At 36.4% G+C, this 18,741-nt stretch overlaps 1 protein-coding gene across 1 annotated transcript; it reads left to right on the top strand.

Annotated features, from left to right (window-relative positions):
* Window positions 1-1,302: 1,302 nt before the first annotated feature.
* On the top strand, window positions 1,303-6,085 carry LOC4346918 (potassium transporter 23-like). Its single transcript, NM_001422746.1, has 9 exons — window positions 1,303-1,780; window positions 2,065-2,293; window positions 2,412-2,660; window positions 2,770-2,820; window positions 2,958-3,218; window positions 3,644-3,696; window positions 3,819-3,933; window positions 4,032-4,286; window positions 4,610-6,085. Exons 1-9 carry the CDS (start codon window positions 1,406-1,408, stop codon window positions 5,653-5,655), a joined length of 2,634 nt encoding a protein of 877 aa, NP_001409675.1. The 5' UTR covers window positions 1,303-1,405; the 3' UTR covers window positions 5,656-6,085.
* The last annotated feature ends 12,656 nt before the right edge of the window (window positions 6,086-18,741 follow it).

The raw sequence follows: 18,741 nt of genomic DNA, 5'->3' as shown, positions 1-18,741 counted from the left end.
GCAAATAGGAGGGCATGTGCGGTTAGTGAAGGGGAGCAAGTCTGTCTATTGACTGAAGGTAGTCTTTAGGAGAAACGCATGCATCCTCGACACCAGCGATGGACGAACTCTCCACCCGAAGCATCCAATCCAGTGGCTTGTCATTGGATCCAAAGGTGGCAATGGCAATCCAATGCATGGGCTTGAGGTAAGATAACCCCGCCTCCAGGGGGACAGCGGGGAGGCAGAATGGCATGTGGGTAATGTCGGCAACATAGTACCGAATGAGGAATGATGCGTACATGGAGGCAGGGACCTCATCGGTTGCCCATGAGCTGGGAGGAGTCCTTGTAGAGCTCATCGATGGGATGTAGTGGCCATCTTGCTTGAGCGATGAATAAAGGACGATGGGTCACTTTCGTCGATATAAAAATACCACATGTAAAAGGAAATCACTATGCGTACGATAAAAGTAATATGATTCTCGTACAATCTTGTATTGCATGATTATTGATTGGTCTATGAAAACAAGTTAGGCTCACATGCAACAGATATTAGGATACATCATACGCTCATCGTAAGAGATTTTATCATATGTATAGTCGTGTTCCATGTAAAAACTCGATATGAAGACGTACGAGTCGTACATAATGGCACTATACCGATCTTGATAGTATTATATTTTCAATTTGGTACGTTTACAATGCCATGATCAAATAGTTCCGATTAACCTTTAGGGTCTCTTTGAATTACAAAAATAGAAAAAACGAAGGAATAGAAAAAACATAGGTTTCTAGCGAGAATAAATGTAAAATAAAGGATTGCAAAAACATTGAAAAAAATATAGGAATAACCATTTGATTAGGCCGCAATAAAAACACATGAATTTAAGAAGAGATAAAAGACTCAAAGATGCTTTCCATGAGATTCTACATTATAGTATTAAATTTCCTCCAAAACACCTTAAAAAAAGTTTCTCCAAAACTTACATAGGAAAAGGCACCTCATAAGAATTTCATAGATGCCATATAATTCATTCTTTTGATTTAAATAGTTATATAGACTCTCTAAAGTTTGTATGAATTTCCTTTGAATCAAAACAAAATTGAGCATTGATAGAGAGTGACGATGAACACGATATTTATCCTCACATCGCACTGTACTGTCCTTGTCCCCTTCTCCAACATCACAAGTACACAAAGTGATCATCTGATGACATAAACAAATCGCAGAAACCCCCAAAAATCCTAGCCATACAACGCCCGAGAATCGCCATGATTGATCTGATTGCCTACTTAAATTACATTTCCGCACCCACACCACACACACACAAACAAACACGGAGACGCGACGCGACGCGACGCCTCGCTCTCTTCCTCCTCCTCTTGTCTGATCCGACGCCGTCGCCGGAGCAGCTGCGGGAGGGATGGACGACGACGACAGCGGGATCCAGGAGGAGCCTGCACCGCCCCCGCCACCCCCGCCTCCCCCGCCGCCGCCGCCGCCGCTGCGGAGGCTCCTGACGGCGACGCGGTCGGGTGGCTCGAGGTGGGTGGACGGCAGCGAGGTCGGCTCGTCCGAGTCCGCGCCGTGGTCGCTCGACGGTGACCGCTCCCTCCGCCTCTCCGTCGACTCCGCCGCCTCCGCCGGTGGCGCCAGCGGAGGCGGAGGCGGAGGCGGGCCGCTCTCGCGTGCGTCCTCCGGCGCGTTCCGGCGGCGCTTCGGGAAGCAGCCGAGGCGGGTCGACTCCCTCGACGTCGAGGCCATGTCCGTCCGCGGCGCGCACGGCCACAGCAGCAAGGTGAATCCCTGGAGGAACCTTGGGGGGGATCATTTCACTGTTGGTGAATACCTTTTCGCAGAGTGATTATATTGACCATTTCTTGATTAGATAGGGAGGATCACGCCTGATGGGATTGATCACCGAATGTTTATTTTGATTAGTAAATGTTTTGATTTCGTTTGGAATCTGGGAAACATTTTGCTATATCTGAATGGTAGTATTGCAAGGATCAATGGGACCTCTGAACCTGATGATGTGATTGACTCACTCCTCTTGATTGGCTGCTGCAACCTGAACCACAGGAGATATCAATGCTGAGCACCGTGGCGATGGCGTTCCAGACCCTCGGAGTCGTCTACGGCGACATGGGCACGAGCCCTCTCTATGTCTTCAGCGATGTGTTCAGCAAGGTGCCCATAAAGTCCGAGGTCGAGATTCTTGGAGCGCTTTCTCTGGTCATGTACACCATCGCGTTGATCCCTTTCGCAAAGTATGTCTTTATAGTTCTGAAAGCTAATGACAACGGAGAAGGTATAGCTCTGTGCCATTTTGACATCAGATATGTAGAGCCAATCATGTGAACTGCCTGTCGGTTTGGTGTTCTCTGAATTTGTTGGCTTACTGATTGTGTTGTTACATGATTTTTCAGGAGGCACTTTCGCGCTGTACTCACTGATCTGCAGGTATGCAAAAGTTAGTCTGCTTCCGAATCAGCAACGTGTGGATGAGGATATTTCTAGCTTTAGGCTTAAGTTGCCTACCCCTGAGCTTGAGCGAGCTCTATCTGTCAAAGAATCCCTTGAAAAGAATCCAGTCTTCAAAAACATTCTTTTGTTCTTGGTTCTGATGGGAACTTCTATGGTAATCGGGGATGGCATTCTCACTCCATCGATGTCAGGTGCTTCACGAACAAAAATGTTTCCTGACTGTAGTAACAGAGATTCTGCTATCTCCACCCACATTTTTCTTAATTGTTGATCCAACCATTCTTTTTTACTTTTGTTCAGTTATGTCTGCTGTCAGTGGTCTGCAAGGTCGAGTTCCTGGATTTGGGACAGGTTTGATGTTCTGTATGCCTTGCTAAATATCACCGATTGAAATTTGCTTATATGATACATCATTAACTCATTACGGAAGCATTTAACTGATGTTTTATATACTTTCTGAGGTTACAAGACGTGTTTTTTCTACGCAGATGCTGTTGTAATCGTTTCGATCCTGTTTCTTGTACTATTGTTCAGCGTACAGAGGTTTGGAACTGGGAAAGTTGGTTTCATGTTTGCTCCTATTTTGGCACTGTGGTTTATTAATTTGGGAACCATTGGAATTTACAACTTGGCTAAATATGATATATCTGTTGTGAGAGCATTCAATCCAGTGTATATCTATTTATTTTTCCAGACGAATGGTATAAAGGCATGGTCAGCTCTTGGTGGTTGTGTCTTGTGCATCACAGGTAAATCCTTACTCAAGCAGCAATATTATCAGTTTAGGTTGTCTTTTCATGTTTAATGACAAAAGTGACAACTGCCAAATTTTACATCCACACTAATTGTTGTCCTCAAGAGTCAGTAGTTTACAACTCAGATACTTAGTAGTACCAAGACTCTACAAAGGAGTATCATGATGGATGAAAATATCCCTTCTGAATTAATGTGCAGCTATCTCTGTTTATGATTTGATTTTGGATGAATGCATCCTGAACCATATTTCCTGTCACTCATTCAATATTTCTGAATCGATCCTGCCAGTTATGTGTAATTACTCCAAAAGTCTGAAATACCATTTTTCTTGAGTGAATCATTGAACACTAACACTGAGTGATTGTGCTGCATTCCAGAAATATTTTATTGCACTCATTTGCCTTTTTTTTAATTGTAGGAGCTGAAGCAATGTTTGCAGATCTGGGGCATTTCTCTGTGAAATCAATACAGGTTAACACATTAACAAGATCAACAATTGAGTCATTTTTTTCTGATACTCTGTGTGTTTTGTGTGATACTTGCCAATCTTTTTTAATCAAGACATAAATTTTGTTATCTTTTGCTTGTTCTAGGTAGCATTCACAGCTGTGGTATTCCCTTGTTTGCTTATCGCTTACATGGGCCAAGCTGCATATTTGATGAAATATCCATTTGCTGTAGAAAGAATATTTTATGATTCTGTACCAGGTAAAAATTCCATCTGGGCTGGTCATTGTTATTATCACTCTTAACAATTGTCTTTTCCTGTTCCATTGTGTAACTCAAGTTTTCTGTCTGCAATGCAGAAATTCTTTTCTGGCCAGTATTTGTGATTGCTACACTTGCTGCTATGATTGCCAGCCAAGCTATGATATCAGCAACTTTCTCTTGCATAAAGCAGGCCATGGCTCTTGGTTGCTTTCCTAGAATTAAAATAATTCATACATCCAAGAAAGTCATGGGCCAGATTTACATTCCTGTTATGAATTGGTTTCTCATGGTCATGTGCATCATCATTGTTGCCACTTTCAGGAGTACCAACGACATTGCCAATGCTTATGGTCAGTAATTTGGTCTCAGGGGATTATTCAATACATATATTTTTTTAATTGAATGCAGTTTATCATAAGCAGTCATCTTGGCAAATGATCCCTCCCAAAATTTCCACCCTCAAACTTGCTATATTATAACATCCATAATCAATTTATAAAAAGTACTGTTGCAATTGTGACCAACCTTTGGAAATGGTTACAATGCACTGATGAACAACTTCCATTCCGTTCTGCAATGTCAAATACTTGTAGTGTGTTGCAATGCTAGCATCTATTATTTTCCTCGGCAACTGTCTCATTATTGCTGATACTGATTTTCAAAATATTTTCAGGTATTGCTGAAGTTGGAGTTATGATGGTTAGCACTGCACTGGTTACGTTGGTGATGCTTCTTATATGGCAAACCAATTTGTTCCTCGTTATGTGCTTCCCTGTTATTTTTGGTTCTGTGGAGTTTGTTTACTTAACAGCCGTTCTGTCAAAGATACAAGAAGGAGGATGGTTACCTCTGGCTTTCTCATCATTGTTCCTCTGCATAATGTACACATGGAACTACGGAAGTGTGTTGAAGTACCAGAGCGAGATGCGTGGGAAGATTTCCCTGGACTTTATCCTTGACCTGGGATCCACGCTTGGCACAGTAAGAGTTCCAGGGATTGGTCTTGTGTACAATGAGCTGGTCCAGGGAATTCCGTCGATCTTTGGCCATCTTTTGGTCACACTCCCAGCAATGCACTCTACGATTGTCTTCGTTTGCATAAAGTATGTTCCTGTCCCATATGTCCCATTTGAAGAAAGGTTCTTGTTCCGAAGGATTGGCCAAAAGGACTACCATATGTTCCGTTGTGTTGCACGGTATGGTTACAAGGATGTCAGGAAAGAGGAACATGGCTTCTTTGAGCAGCTTTTGGTTGAAACCCTGGAGAAATTTTTGAGGAAGGAATCCCAGGAAATGGCACTTGAAGCAAGCGCAATGGCAGTAGAGCGTGACGATGTTTCTGTTGTATCTGATATCCCTTCATCTCCTGTTGAGGCTGGGGATCTACATGTTCCACTGCTTTCTGATCAGAGGCTGGGTGATGGCACCCAAACATTCATCACCGAAGGCAATACACCTGTGCTTCCCACGAGTTCCATCTCAGAAGAAGACCCCAGCTTGGAGTATGAGCTGGAGTCACTGAGAGAAGCCATAGCTTCTGGATTCACATACCTCTTGGCACACGGTGACGTGAGGGCGAGGAAGGAATCGTTCTTCACGAAGAAGTTCATCATCAATTACTTCTACGCGTTCCTCAGGAGGAATTGCAGGGCTGGAACCGCAACCTTGAAGGTCCCTCACTCGAACATTATGCGTGTCGGGATGACATACATGGTGTGATTGGGGCTTTGCAAGATTATGTGTTAGTGCTGCAAGATTGTTCCTTTTTTTTTCTTTCTTTCTTTTTTACCATGTATTGGATGGAATCGTACACCAGCTGCTAGTTTTAGGGGCTGTACTGCAGTGATGAGCAAAATCACTACTGCTGCTGGCCAACTGCTCAGCATTTTAGTCCGCAGAATTGGCCTTATATGTGCTCACTTTTCAGTGAATTTGTGCCAAGTTGTTTATGTGGTATTCATGGAGATTGTATTTGTAGCAAGAGCAATGCAATCTGAGTTGATCTCTGCCACCCTGATAAGTTTTATAACTTCAGTTCTGAATATAAATTAGTGATCTTTACTAAAAAGAACATCTTCTGTATCTGGGAGGTGGCACATGTAGATGAATTTTGATCTGATTTCAGGTAGGAAACTAGATGGAGCATTCAGATATGTTTACTTTTGGTTTAGAGTTCAAGACAAGAATAATGCTGATGCTTGGGCCTACTGAACATGCAAACCTGACATTATGTCAAACCTCTCAATTAGGAACCTGTATTGTCAATCAACCCTCAAAAGCTGCATAGTAACAACTGCTTTTTCTCCCTTGATGAGAGACATCCATCCCCAACATTCCCTCAGATCCACTCATCCATGTGAATATATTATGTCACCTACAGTACATGCCAGAACATATTGCAGCAATCAGAGTTGCAGCATCCTAATTTTACAGGACATCAGAACATTTATCATCTTTGTTTCCAACATGATGCTACTTTGGTTCCAAAATATAAGAATTTCTTGGTTGTTCAGCAAATAGTACTAAGGTTAGGTCAAACAATTCTTTTTTATAGTTACTTGAGTTATCAAATTTTGAATTACTAAGATTCCCTTTGTAACAATCTGATTGGCTTAGGAATCATTACAACGATTAGAACCATAAGAATCAGTTTAGAAATGCTTTACATTGTAGTACAAAATTTGAATTCTAAAAATCCATGTATTTTGGAACGGATGGAGTAGGTGACAGCGAATATATAAAAAGGATAGACTAACCCTAAATATCTAGCAAGACATCTGAAGGCCATGACCAAATGTTTGGCAGCTCTATGTCCCACTGCATTATTTCCTATTTTCCCTGCCCCTTCCAACTCAGACCCTGATCAAACTGAGCACTGAGAGCAGAGCCTGCTACTACTACTGCCTCTCTCTGTCAAAACATTATCCCAAGATTATCCTAGAAAGCACTAAACAACACTATCGGCATCAAAAGAATTGCCCATTATTGATGGCATGGCAGTGGTACTGTCTCTCTTGTGGCCTACTACTCCTCAAACAACACTTCATGTGCCTCCTCCAAATACATCTGCTCTTTTGTTTAGTTTGCCCATGAAGTCAACTCTGCTCCAAATCTCATAGCAAAGGGTTCACAAAACCAAATAGGAGTAACTCACAAAAACCAGACCAAGGCAGTTTTTTCTGATTTTCTTTTCCAAAAATTGCTTGAAAGCCGTTGAATAATTCATGAAATCCAACCAAATGTTATAAAACTTTAAAATCTAGTTTGATTTTTTTTACTTAACCGAAAAATCGAACGGTTTGTGTTCCTGAGCGGCAAGTTGGTTTTAACCAACCGCTTTTCATTGGTTCTGTAAACCCTGGTTCAAAGTGCAACACCTTAGGCCAAAACACTAGACATGGTTTTCATAAACTCCACATCATCAAGAAATTAGTACTAGACACTACTATTCCATACTTAAATTTAATGCTCTTTATCTCACATGATGTCTTAGATGTTGTGTAGAAACCATGTCTCATACAAGACATGGTTCCCTTCTCTTTCCTCATTTATTCACTTGCCACATTATTTTTCATCATAGGTATCACCTTATTTAATGCTATGGACACCATTCTAGTCATTGGGTTGGGAATGGCCTTACCAACATGCTGTGCTATCTGCCTCTGAAGAGCACTATCATAATGTGGATGCAATGAGTAAAAGAAGAGCCTAAAAGAAGTAATTAAACATGGGATAAGATTGTTTAGTTAGTATCACATTATAGCATGAGTGCATGTGGTTAAGAGTTAATGACCTTTGAGGATTTTAGACCCCTAGCATCAGTGGACGAGGCATGGACCTTTGGTTCTCCGAGGAGATATATTCAGAAGGTCAGATTAAGAAATGTGACTACCTATGACTAATCACATGAAGGGAAATAATTCACATTCAACAAATTTTTACAGTATATTTGTACGGATGTGAATAAATAATTAGGAAGTTCTCCCACCGTATATCCGCTTGTGAATATAGAGAACGGCTTTCTATCCATAACTTGAACAATGACGTACTCACTCCGTTTCAGATTATAAGACGTTTTAACTTTGGTTAAGGTTAAATTATTTTAAGTTTGACTAAGTTTATAGACAAATATAGTAATATTTTATAATACTAAATTAGTTTCATCAAATCAATAATTGAATATATTTTCATAATAAATTTGTCTTGGGTTGAAAATGTTACCATTTTTTCCTACAAACTTAATCAAACTTAAGGCAGTTTGACTTTGACCAAAGTCAAAACGTCTTATAACCTGAAACGGATGGAGTATATAAATATAATTTATTTACTTTTATAGCCAAGGAGTTGTAGAAATGATCATGTTTGAAATTCATAAAAAGGTTATTGAGAGTGGGTCACACTGCTTGACCTAGGTTATTAATTAATTAGTAATTACGATGAGATCACATGTACTTATCTTGTGTTTAATGGGTGATAGAGACTTTAAGCAAATAAACAATTTCTTTTTGGAAGGTGAGAATCAGTACAGTTTTTATTTATAACCAAGGGTGACCTGGACTTATCTGGTTGGATGCAATCGACGCCGTGGCGTGCGTGGTCGGGCAGCTGCACGCAGTCGCCGTCACGCGGCGCCAACGCCAAAATTTCCTATTGGGAATCACTGTGGTGAACAGTGTATTTCGTTGATGGCAAATTTTAACCCGTGAAAACTAAATCCCACAATGCACCAAAGGATGTGCCACGTCTTTAAAATAGTATTAACCGTAGGATGCTAACAGTGAAATGACATACGCCGTTGGATAAACATAGATTACAAAATAAAGATGTTGGCAAATCTTCGGGGCTGTTTAAACCTTACCAAATTTTGATAATGCTAAAATTTTGGTAAGTTGACAATGTTACCAAAATTTTGACAGGATTTATTATGTATTTATTAAAGTTTGACAATAAACTAAATACAGCCACTTTTTTGACAACTTTGTAAAAAAAAGGAAAAAAAGGGTAAGGTTGAAAATGACGTCAATCTGAATAGCTATGGAGGCTTCTAAAGTCCAAATCCAAAATAGATAAATAGGTGAGAAGAGAGATATGCAATACTATGGGACTCATCTTTTCGCTTATGCTTATGCTTATCTGCCAAAATTTAAATTTTCAACCTTAAATTTGGAGCTGATTTTAAGTTTTTTCGTCGATGTTTATTTTTCAGCCTTTGCTTTTAGATCGCCAAGAACACATATATAAAAGTTTTATTCACAAATTATTTTTCGTTTGCAAATATGTCGTTTCGAAACGATGGTTCCGTATGAGTATGAGCACATATGGCAATGCAGTTTTGTAATTTGATCCTTCTATAAAATTCATTTTACATATAAGCCCTTAATTTGATATATCTTGATTTCTCAAAATGGTTCCATTGTACTACTATACCTTTCCAATATATAAGAAATTTAGAATTCGACACGGGTATTAAAAAATAGATAAAATTAAATGATAGAAGATTACGATTGATTAAGATGAGTAAGTAGCTTGAGAAATTAACAGGTGGAATGTTGTGATTGGTTATTTACTCAACTTTTTATGAAAAAATGTATAATAGGCGGGTTAGAGTCACGTGAATGTGTGACTTCATGAATGTTGTGATTGGTTATTTACTCAATTTTTTATGAAAAAAACAAGTATAATAGCCAGGGAGCGTGGGCCTATGCCGGTTGATTGAGTTAGCTGACCGACAAATAAACCAAATAGGTTTATGGATGTATATGAGATTTGGTTTTTAAAAGGTCCATAAATAAATATGAGATTTGTTTTTCATATGGTCGATTGATCCCTGTGAAAAGGGCATATTAAACATGCCAATGCTAATCATGAAATTCCCAGATCCCACATTAATTGGACACCACTAAATTTTACATACACATCTCTATTCACGGCTATCATTTGAAAAATACTAGTACTTCTTATTACTCCGCCCATCTACAAATATAAGAAATTTCTAAATGATAGGTGTGGTCTTTTACCAAACAAGTAAACTCTCCGGGGTACCAGAGTAATTCCACCTCAATTTTAAACTCTACTAAATAACCTAGGACCAATTTTATTTGTGGACGGATGGAGTACATAGTTTAGGGCATCATCAATGTATGTTTATCAAGTGGTAGTAAGGTGGGACCCACAGAACTAGGTTATAGTTGTTTCTACCTCTTACCATATGTGGGTAGTAAGATATGACCCACATGTAAAGCAACGATTGGATAGAAGAGAGAGAGAGAGTGAGAGTGAGAGAGAAGAGAGTTTAATGTTTTTTATGTTTATTACCAGGTAGTAGTGCTATTGCTTGGTATAGTTATTACCTGCTTTACTACCCATCTCCACAATGTTAAAGTAGGTAGGGGTCTTACTACCCATTTTCATCCACATTGTAGATGCCCTTACAATATGACATGCGAACAAGCTGCATTACAACTTAAAATGAATGTTATACGAACACCTATTTTAACTACCTAGGTGAAACCCCGCGCGTTGTTGCGAGAGTTTAGTATGATAATAATAAGTAAAAATAATATGTAAGATAGCTAGACAACATAAGATTATATAAGTTAACGTGATTTATGATAATTTAAATTTACATAATATGTATACAATGATGATTCAAATGTAAAAGTAAGGTTATATGAGTTTATGAAATAAGAAAAGTATTGAGATAGTTTGGATCGTAGATTAATCATCTAAAGGTTAAAAATAATTGAGGTGGATTAATAAGAGAAGAAAATAAGAGAAATAATTTAGACCATAGATTAATCGTTTGAGCACTAAAAACAATTAATGTGATATGGCTTAATGAGAGAATAGAGAAATAACATTAACTAAGTGATGATAAACTAAATAGGTATATAGCAAATTATAAAAAATAATGAAGATGCATATTGAAATATTATGTGAATTATGTGGGATGATGATTTAACATGCTTGCATTTTAAAAGCTCTAAAATTTTATAAATTATAATATTATGGATAATATAGTATATTTGCATGATATTTAAATTTAGTGATTGTTAGTGGATGATGAGATGATTTGGTATCATTGCATGTTAAGTTTTAGGTGTTAGTGGATTATAACTTTATAGTAAGCTAGGATTACTATAAATAACATTTAAAATGTTCTACAGAGGAAGATTATGGTCGCACAAATGCACGACTTAATAGGCTAGTATATAACATGATAATTAGTTCAGCGTCAAACTACCCTGCTAGGTTAAATTAGTTTCCACTAATCGAGAACTGAGAAATAACATGACAAACCTGCAAATGACCAGACTACCTAATTAGTGATTATTTGCCATAAGAATTACTGATGGTGTGGTGATAGATTCATAGGTGCATGACTCTCATCATCCAAGTTTAAATCTAGTGATCAAATAATACACAAATATGTAGTTTTAATAAGATTTTAGTAAGGTCGGGGAAATGCCACCGGTCTCCGCTCTTTCGTGTGATAGGGAGCGCACCCTCTAGTGTGCATGCATGTCTCATGTACTCCCTCCATCTACTTTTAATAGTTATATTTTATCTTGGCACAATGACTAAGGATAAGTAATTCTACTTATCATCTATATATTTAAACATGTTACTAGTTATTCCTCGTAAACAAACGATTCATTAATATTTGCATTTCTCGATGCCCATTAAGCCAATCTTGTGTGGAAGAATGGAGGGTTGTATTAAAACCGAGAAAGTCATTAAGAGGATATGTGGTTGGATTAAAATACGTCTATCAAAAGTAATTTTTTTAGATTTAGAAATATGTATATCAAAAATAGATGGAGAGAGTAATAAAAAAGAAAGATCTGTTTTTTTGTTTAAACAAAAAACAAAATTATTAGCTACAACGCTGCATACCTACCTAGTACCAACAAAAAACGGAAGATGTAACTAGTTCCATTATCAAAAGAAATAAAGCATTAATCATATAAAAAGCAATTCTCCCTATGCATGTGAGGTTGATCCCTATAAGTGTTCATGACTGTACATGTATAATTTGGGAAGGTGGATGTTCCAAAAAGCAACTTGTGAGTATTAAGAGTCAAGTAGCTTCTAGTATTAGCTATACAAAGTTAAGAGATCTCAAACAGGATCATAATGTGGTTGTATAAAGTCAATTTAATTGGATTCGTTAGGTCTTGGATTTGGCAGTACCAATATTTAATCACACTGTTTAGGGTATGGCGGTATGCACGTTTGAAGATACTCCCTCCGTTCTTATTTAATTTTCTATAAGTTTCTTCATCAAGATTAAATAAGACTTAACTTTTTTATATTTCGTTTAAGGTAAGTATGTAATGAAAAAAAAATTGCAGACTTTAACTCCCCCGCATGCATGAGAAACGAACAATTAACTACTCCAAAGGCTTGCATATATGCATGCAGATTCAATTTACATGTGTAGATACAATAACGCTACATGTCAAACGAAGGAGTTAGCTAGGGTTTGAGCAAGTTTAAAAATAGAGCTAACCGCTAGCTCTAGATTAACATGTACTCATATTTCTCATATTAGGTTGTGGATTAGCTATGAGGTTATCTTTATATTTCTCATATTTCTTTCTCTCACTTACGTACTTAAGCATTTATTTTAAAAAACGTCTAGAGTTAGCTTTTGCGCATGAAATCTATCCTCCTTAGACTGAGTTCTTATCCCAGGTTTCCCAACTCATCTCCCTCGTTTTTCGCACGCATACTTTTCAAATCTTTAAACGGTGTGTTTTTTAAAAAAGTTTCTATACGAAAGTTGCTTAAAAAAATCATATTTATCCCTTTTAAAAGAAAAATAGTTAATACTTAATTAATCGCGCGCTAATGGACCATTCCGTTTTCCGTGCGCACTGTTTCCGCTAGGAACACGATCTAGCAAACACAGCCTTAATTTTTCCTCTTCTTTATATAAGTTTATAGGTGCTTATACTTTATTATTCTTGCTTTTATGTGATGATTAAGGCCATTCCTAACCCAATGACTAGGATGACGTCCATAGCATTAAATAAGCTGTCACTTAAGATGAAAAATGATGTGGCAAGTGAATAAATGAGGAAAGATGACATGGTTTCTACACAACATCCAAGACATCATGTGAGATAAGTAGTATTAAATTGAAGTATGGAATAGTGGTGTTTGCATTGGAAGAGTAGTGTTTAGTACTAGTTTATTGATAATGTAGACTTTATGGAAACCATATCTAGTGTCATGGGTTAGGAATGGCCTGACCGACTTGGGAACTCTAAAAATTTTAGTTATGTGATGATTAATCAAGAACGAAGGAGATAACACTGTTACTTTTGCGAGTGTCAAAACTGGAAAAGGGTGAAAGTTCCACTGTCGGCCAAAAGTGCGCTCCAGCTGTAATTTGTGGGACCCGACGCATAAATCCTAGTGCCAGCCCACAGTCTCTGACACGTGGCTCCCACTCAACCACATCGATCGGCCACGTGTTAGCACTAGTCCATGTGACAAATTGGGGACGATGAGCTGGTGGAGCTCCACTCGCTGAGGCGTGGGCCCCATTGCTCAACCAGAGTTTATCCATTCATTCATGACGCTTTCGCCATCAGCATTAATTTGGTTTTGTGTAGTACTACTATCCTTCCATTTTAAATTAAAATTATTTGATTTCTAGATTGTTTTTATGATTTATCACAAAACGAGTTAAGGCCATGTTTACATTCAAACTTTCAACTTTTCTATCAGATCAAATATTTGGACACATGCATGTAGCATTAAATGTGAAAAAAAAACAATTGCACAGTTTGCATGTAAATCGCGAGACGAATCTTTGGAGCCTAATTACGCCATGATTTGATAATGTGGTGCTACAGTAAATATTTGCTAATGACGGATTAATTAGGCTTAATAGATTCGTCTCGCAGTTTACAGGCGGAATCTGTAATTTGTTTTGTTACTGGTCTATGTTTAATACTTCAAATGTGTGTCCGTATACTTCAAATAAATTTTGGCACACGAACTAACACACCCTTAGTTTTCGGTACTCTTCTAACCTCAGCTTCATAATCGAGAAGATTCATCACTTCAATAGCTTCTGCCTCACATACTATTATTTGGGGAGCATTTTGATTTCTTTCTTTGCCTTTTTCATTATGAATCAAATAAGTTTTTTAGGAAATAGAGAGCTTTATTGATTTAGGTAAGGAATCAATTTATTTTGGAGGAGATGGAGTAAATATTTATAGGCCAGCTCTTTTATCAAACAATTAAATTATTATTTTTATTTGACAGATATATGCAGCTGTTATTTGATATTTTCACAATTAAATTAGTTTTTTATAATGACAAGTTAATTAGTTTTACAGGTATGTTGATAGCTAATTAAATTATACTACGAAGTACATGGCGTTGTTAACTTTTGACGTAACGTCTGATTATGTATTTTATTAAAAAAATAGTGTAAATATGCATAAATATAAGTCATGCTTAAAGTTTTTTAATGATAAAATAAATCATAAACTCATATAAATTTAAATAATGGTTAAATATGTATGTCGAAAATTTAATACTATCTTCTGCCAAAAAAACACAGGAGGGAGTAGTTCTTTACATGGAGATATGTATGGACACCATCGTTTGGTGGTATATTTGTAAACGAAAAGTAATTTGTGAATAAAACTTTTATACACGTGTTCTTAGTGATCTGAAAGTAAAGGCTGAAAAAAGAATTTTGATGAAAAAACCCAAAATCATCTTTAAAATAAGGTTAAAAATTTAAAATTTGGTTGATAAGTATAAACATGAGCGAAAAGATAATGCCTATAATACACTACTACACTTATAATTAAATTACCTGACGACCAAGCCAAAGATTGCCTACTCAAAACCAAGAGAGAATGTCAACATCGGAGATAACAAATCAAAATCTGAAGATATGCAGATAGGCTGTATCTATGATGCCTTTTTGCTCTGTTGCGTTGATCACAAAATGGATTAAACTATGGCAAGCTGTCATTGTTTTCTTCAATTCTCGTTTGGATAAAGAGATATATATGGCTTGCTGCTTATATTAAAAGCAGGGTAAAACACAAGCTGTCATTGTAGCTTCATCACAGGAAGTCAAGAACTTTTTAACTTTTTTTCACTGAACGCGCGCCGTCATGCACCGAGATATTTATGTTACGATGTAATGAGCAGATGTTAATTTCTAATTAATCATCGCATGAGAAAGCTAGCCTGAAACCTGCAGCTCTTTTTAACGATTTTCTGATGTGCGCTGCTGTTTCTTGATGTCAACGACTAGCTCCGGTTTTTAGCCGTGCAAAATCCTCTTTGAACAATGCTACTTAAAAAAAAGGTACATCCTTCTTAGAACTTGACTTAGCTTTTTATGGTACGCAAAATAATATAAATTATTTGCACATGAATAATTAAATATTATTTATTATAAATTTTAAAATAAGTTTATTTATTTTTTTTGAAAAAAAACTATTATTAAAAAGTTTTTTAAAAAAACATTGAAAAGTGTGTAACGGAAAACGGGTAAGTTGTGATTTGAAACTGAAGAAAAGAACCGAACTTACTCGGAGATAACAAATCAAAATCTGAAGTTATTGTAGAAATCTAATCCGTCTTATTTTCAGAAAGAAACAGAAATTCAATATGTTATCTCTCATGTGAATTGACACCTTTTTGCAATATGTTATGAATGAAGCACATCAATTAATCTCTAGAAATTTCATAGAAATTCCAAGCTAGAGGTAATACCACTCCACTGCATATTTTTTTTCAAAGTTTAGGTCCAGCTTAAGAGAACAAAAATTATCTTTCAAACGGTCATTACGGATGCAAGTGGAACGGGCAAACGGGTTTTTTTAGCCCGCTTATATCACTTCTAGCCTATTTTTTCTTCTAAATTTTGTACTATTATGTGAGAAATAAACTAGCAAGCGAGTTTTTATGCAGGTAGTGGGACTACCCACTTACCCACTTACATCCCTAACGGTCATGGCGTAAGAAGCTAGGATAGTATATATATACTAAACTTCTCATCCATCGATGTTAATTAAAACTACTACATCACAATTAATAAACGAAAGGAGAACTTTCTTGTCTTGTGCATTTCAATAATTAAAGGATAGTAAGAAGCACACAAGAAATTGTGCTCTTGAGACCCCTTGTGGTTTCAGTTCACTGTAAAATCAATGGAAAATGACGTCTCCTGGTTCAGAAGGCACAAACCGTGTGATCCATGGATTCAGGGTTTATTCAGTTAGCATATTCTTAATCATCAGATAGTTAAACACAAGCATGTATGTGTCATCTAGTATGAACAAATCACACAGAAGTAGTAATTACAGAGATGGGGGCAGTGGCCTAATTGGTCTGAACATTCTGCAAAAGAAAGATTAGAAAAGATACATGTCGCTGTTACGTGCTGAATCGATCTAATTGCCCCGGTTGTAGTGTCCAAGTAGATAACCATCTTTGCTAACTAAGGATAAGATAAGTTATTCTTGAGATACATGACAGCTAAATCGCCACGTATCCCATGTCTTTAGACCTAAGACCAGCACAGTAGACAACATTAGCCTTCACCTGAAAATGATCGCCTTTTTATGTCGTTTCTTCTTATCCCATATATATGCACGAAATCCAAAAGATTTTATTTGTGATGGAGGTTGAATTAAGTGAATGAAAATATAACCAAACGACTAATTAAGTTTTTAGAAAACTATGTTTACAGAAATGGAGAAATGTCACCCTTGCTTTGGTCATAAATATTAATATTTAGTCAATCATTTAAAGGTTTGACCATCAATTCGATATTAGAATAAGGCCGAGGCCGAGTTTAGTTCATAATTTTTCCTTCAAATTTTCAACTTTTCTATTACATCGAAACTTTACTACACACATAAACTTCCAGCTTTTTTCTTCAAACTTTTAATTTTAGTTAAACTTTTAATTTTAGTGTGGAACTAAACACAACCTAAGTTTATAAAATCTAATAAGTTTATGACATACAGATGATTTTAAAATTTTGACCAAATTATGTTCTATGTATCATATATTTATAACCGGAAAAAATATTTATTTTATAAAAGCTCATAGGGAATAAAGAGAATAAGTCTATGTAGAATTCGAAAAAAAAAATCCAACTTCTAGTTAAAGATATATTTTTTTAAAGAGAAACTATCGTAAATTTATACGGATGGAGTGGTCAGATAGCTCAATCATATCCAGACTTTATGCTTAGACCTGCTAACTCTAAATGACAAAATGTCTCGAGTTGACCACCCAAGATAATCAAAGGATTAATAGATTAATGGTCTACATCAGTTAGGATGGGGTGAACCTATCATGAACTCGATCATTCTACATTTTTTTAGATCAAATCGTCCTATCACATAAACGGTGACCTGCTCCGTTGCCAAATCCGCGCGTAAACTTCGAAATTGGATACAACGCTATAGTATAAAAATATTCACAGAAACGACGACGGGATTCAAGGTCAAGTCCGCGCGTAGACTACAAACAAAAAAAATAAGATATAAAAAGGATATTTTTAACTTAGAACTGAGATCATTTCTAACGTAAGCTGGGCTTTGATCATATCAAAATAACCACCTATAGTTTTAAGTTCTAAGCTTAATGTTGACTTGTAAAATTTTGAGAGTAATTACACCATCACATCTTTTTTCAAAACACAATAAAACATATGTGTCACAGTAAAACATACTTCCTCCGTTTCATAAGATTTTCTAGCATTGTCCACATTCATTTAGATGTTAATGAATCTAGCCATATGTATGTGTTTAGATTTATTAATATTTATATGTATGTGGGTAATGTTAAAAAACCATATATTGTTAAACGGAGGAAGTATGTCTATAAAACATATGTATCTAAATGTATCTATAAGTAGTATCTAAATGCACACTCATCTATACTACTATTTTTTTTTATGGAAACACATCTATACTATGGTTGCTCACAGTGAATCTGTCATCCTGTCATCCCATTTATTTCTGTTATATTTTTACAAATTACCACTTAAAATTTTCCGTATTAAAAATCAAATCAAATGCTAAGTAACTCATTTCCTGAAAAACATATTTTATTTATTATAATATATTTTTTATTCGTAGCAAAACACGAACATTTAGATACTACTTATAGATACATAAAAAAACCTAACAATTTTCAAACCTGTTTATAATGGTGTATGTATTCGGTTTCTTAAGAAAAATAAGCTGTATGTGCGGACGCGCGAAATAAATTGTGCACCTATGAAACCAGGGTTCGAGAGGGCTAGTAATTAGCCATCCAAAATCTTGTTATTTAATAGTATTAAACGTAGATTACTGATAAAACCTATTACATAACCTCTGGGCTAATTTGTAAGATGAATCTAACTAGATATATTAATTCATATTTAGCGGATGATTACTGTAGCATCATTGTAGCAAACCATAGATTAATTAAGCTCATTAGATTCGTCTCGTAAATTAGCTTAGAGATTATGAAATGGGTTTTATCAGTAATCTAGAAATAACACTACTAAATAGCAAAGATTTCGAAGGGCTAGCCTTTCAGATCCATACAAGGCCCAGAAAATACATTGATCAATCGATTAGTACTAAGTATTATTCATATACTTATCGGGAGAGAAAATAAAAAGAATTAGAAAAAAAGTGAGCAACCTTTATCTGAAGTGGCAGGCACGTGGATTAGCAATACCACAGGGGCAAAATCGTCATTCTCCATCCCCGTTGCAATCCATCAAAAGGAAAAGAAAAAAAAAAAACCTCC

The sequence above is a fragment of the Oryza sativa genome, chromosome 9 (genome assembly GCF_034140825.1).
Source record: "Oryza sativa Japonica Group chromosome 9, ASM3414082v1".
Lineage (NCBI taxonomy): Eukaryota > Viridiplantae > Streptophyta > Magnoliopsida > Poales > Poaceae > Oryza > Oryza sativa.
The sequence above is the reverse complement of the archived record's forward strand: the minus strand, read 5'-3'. Positions and strand labels throughout refer to the sequence as shown.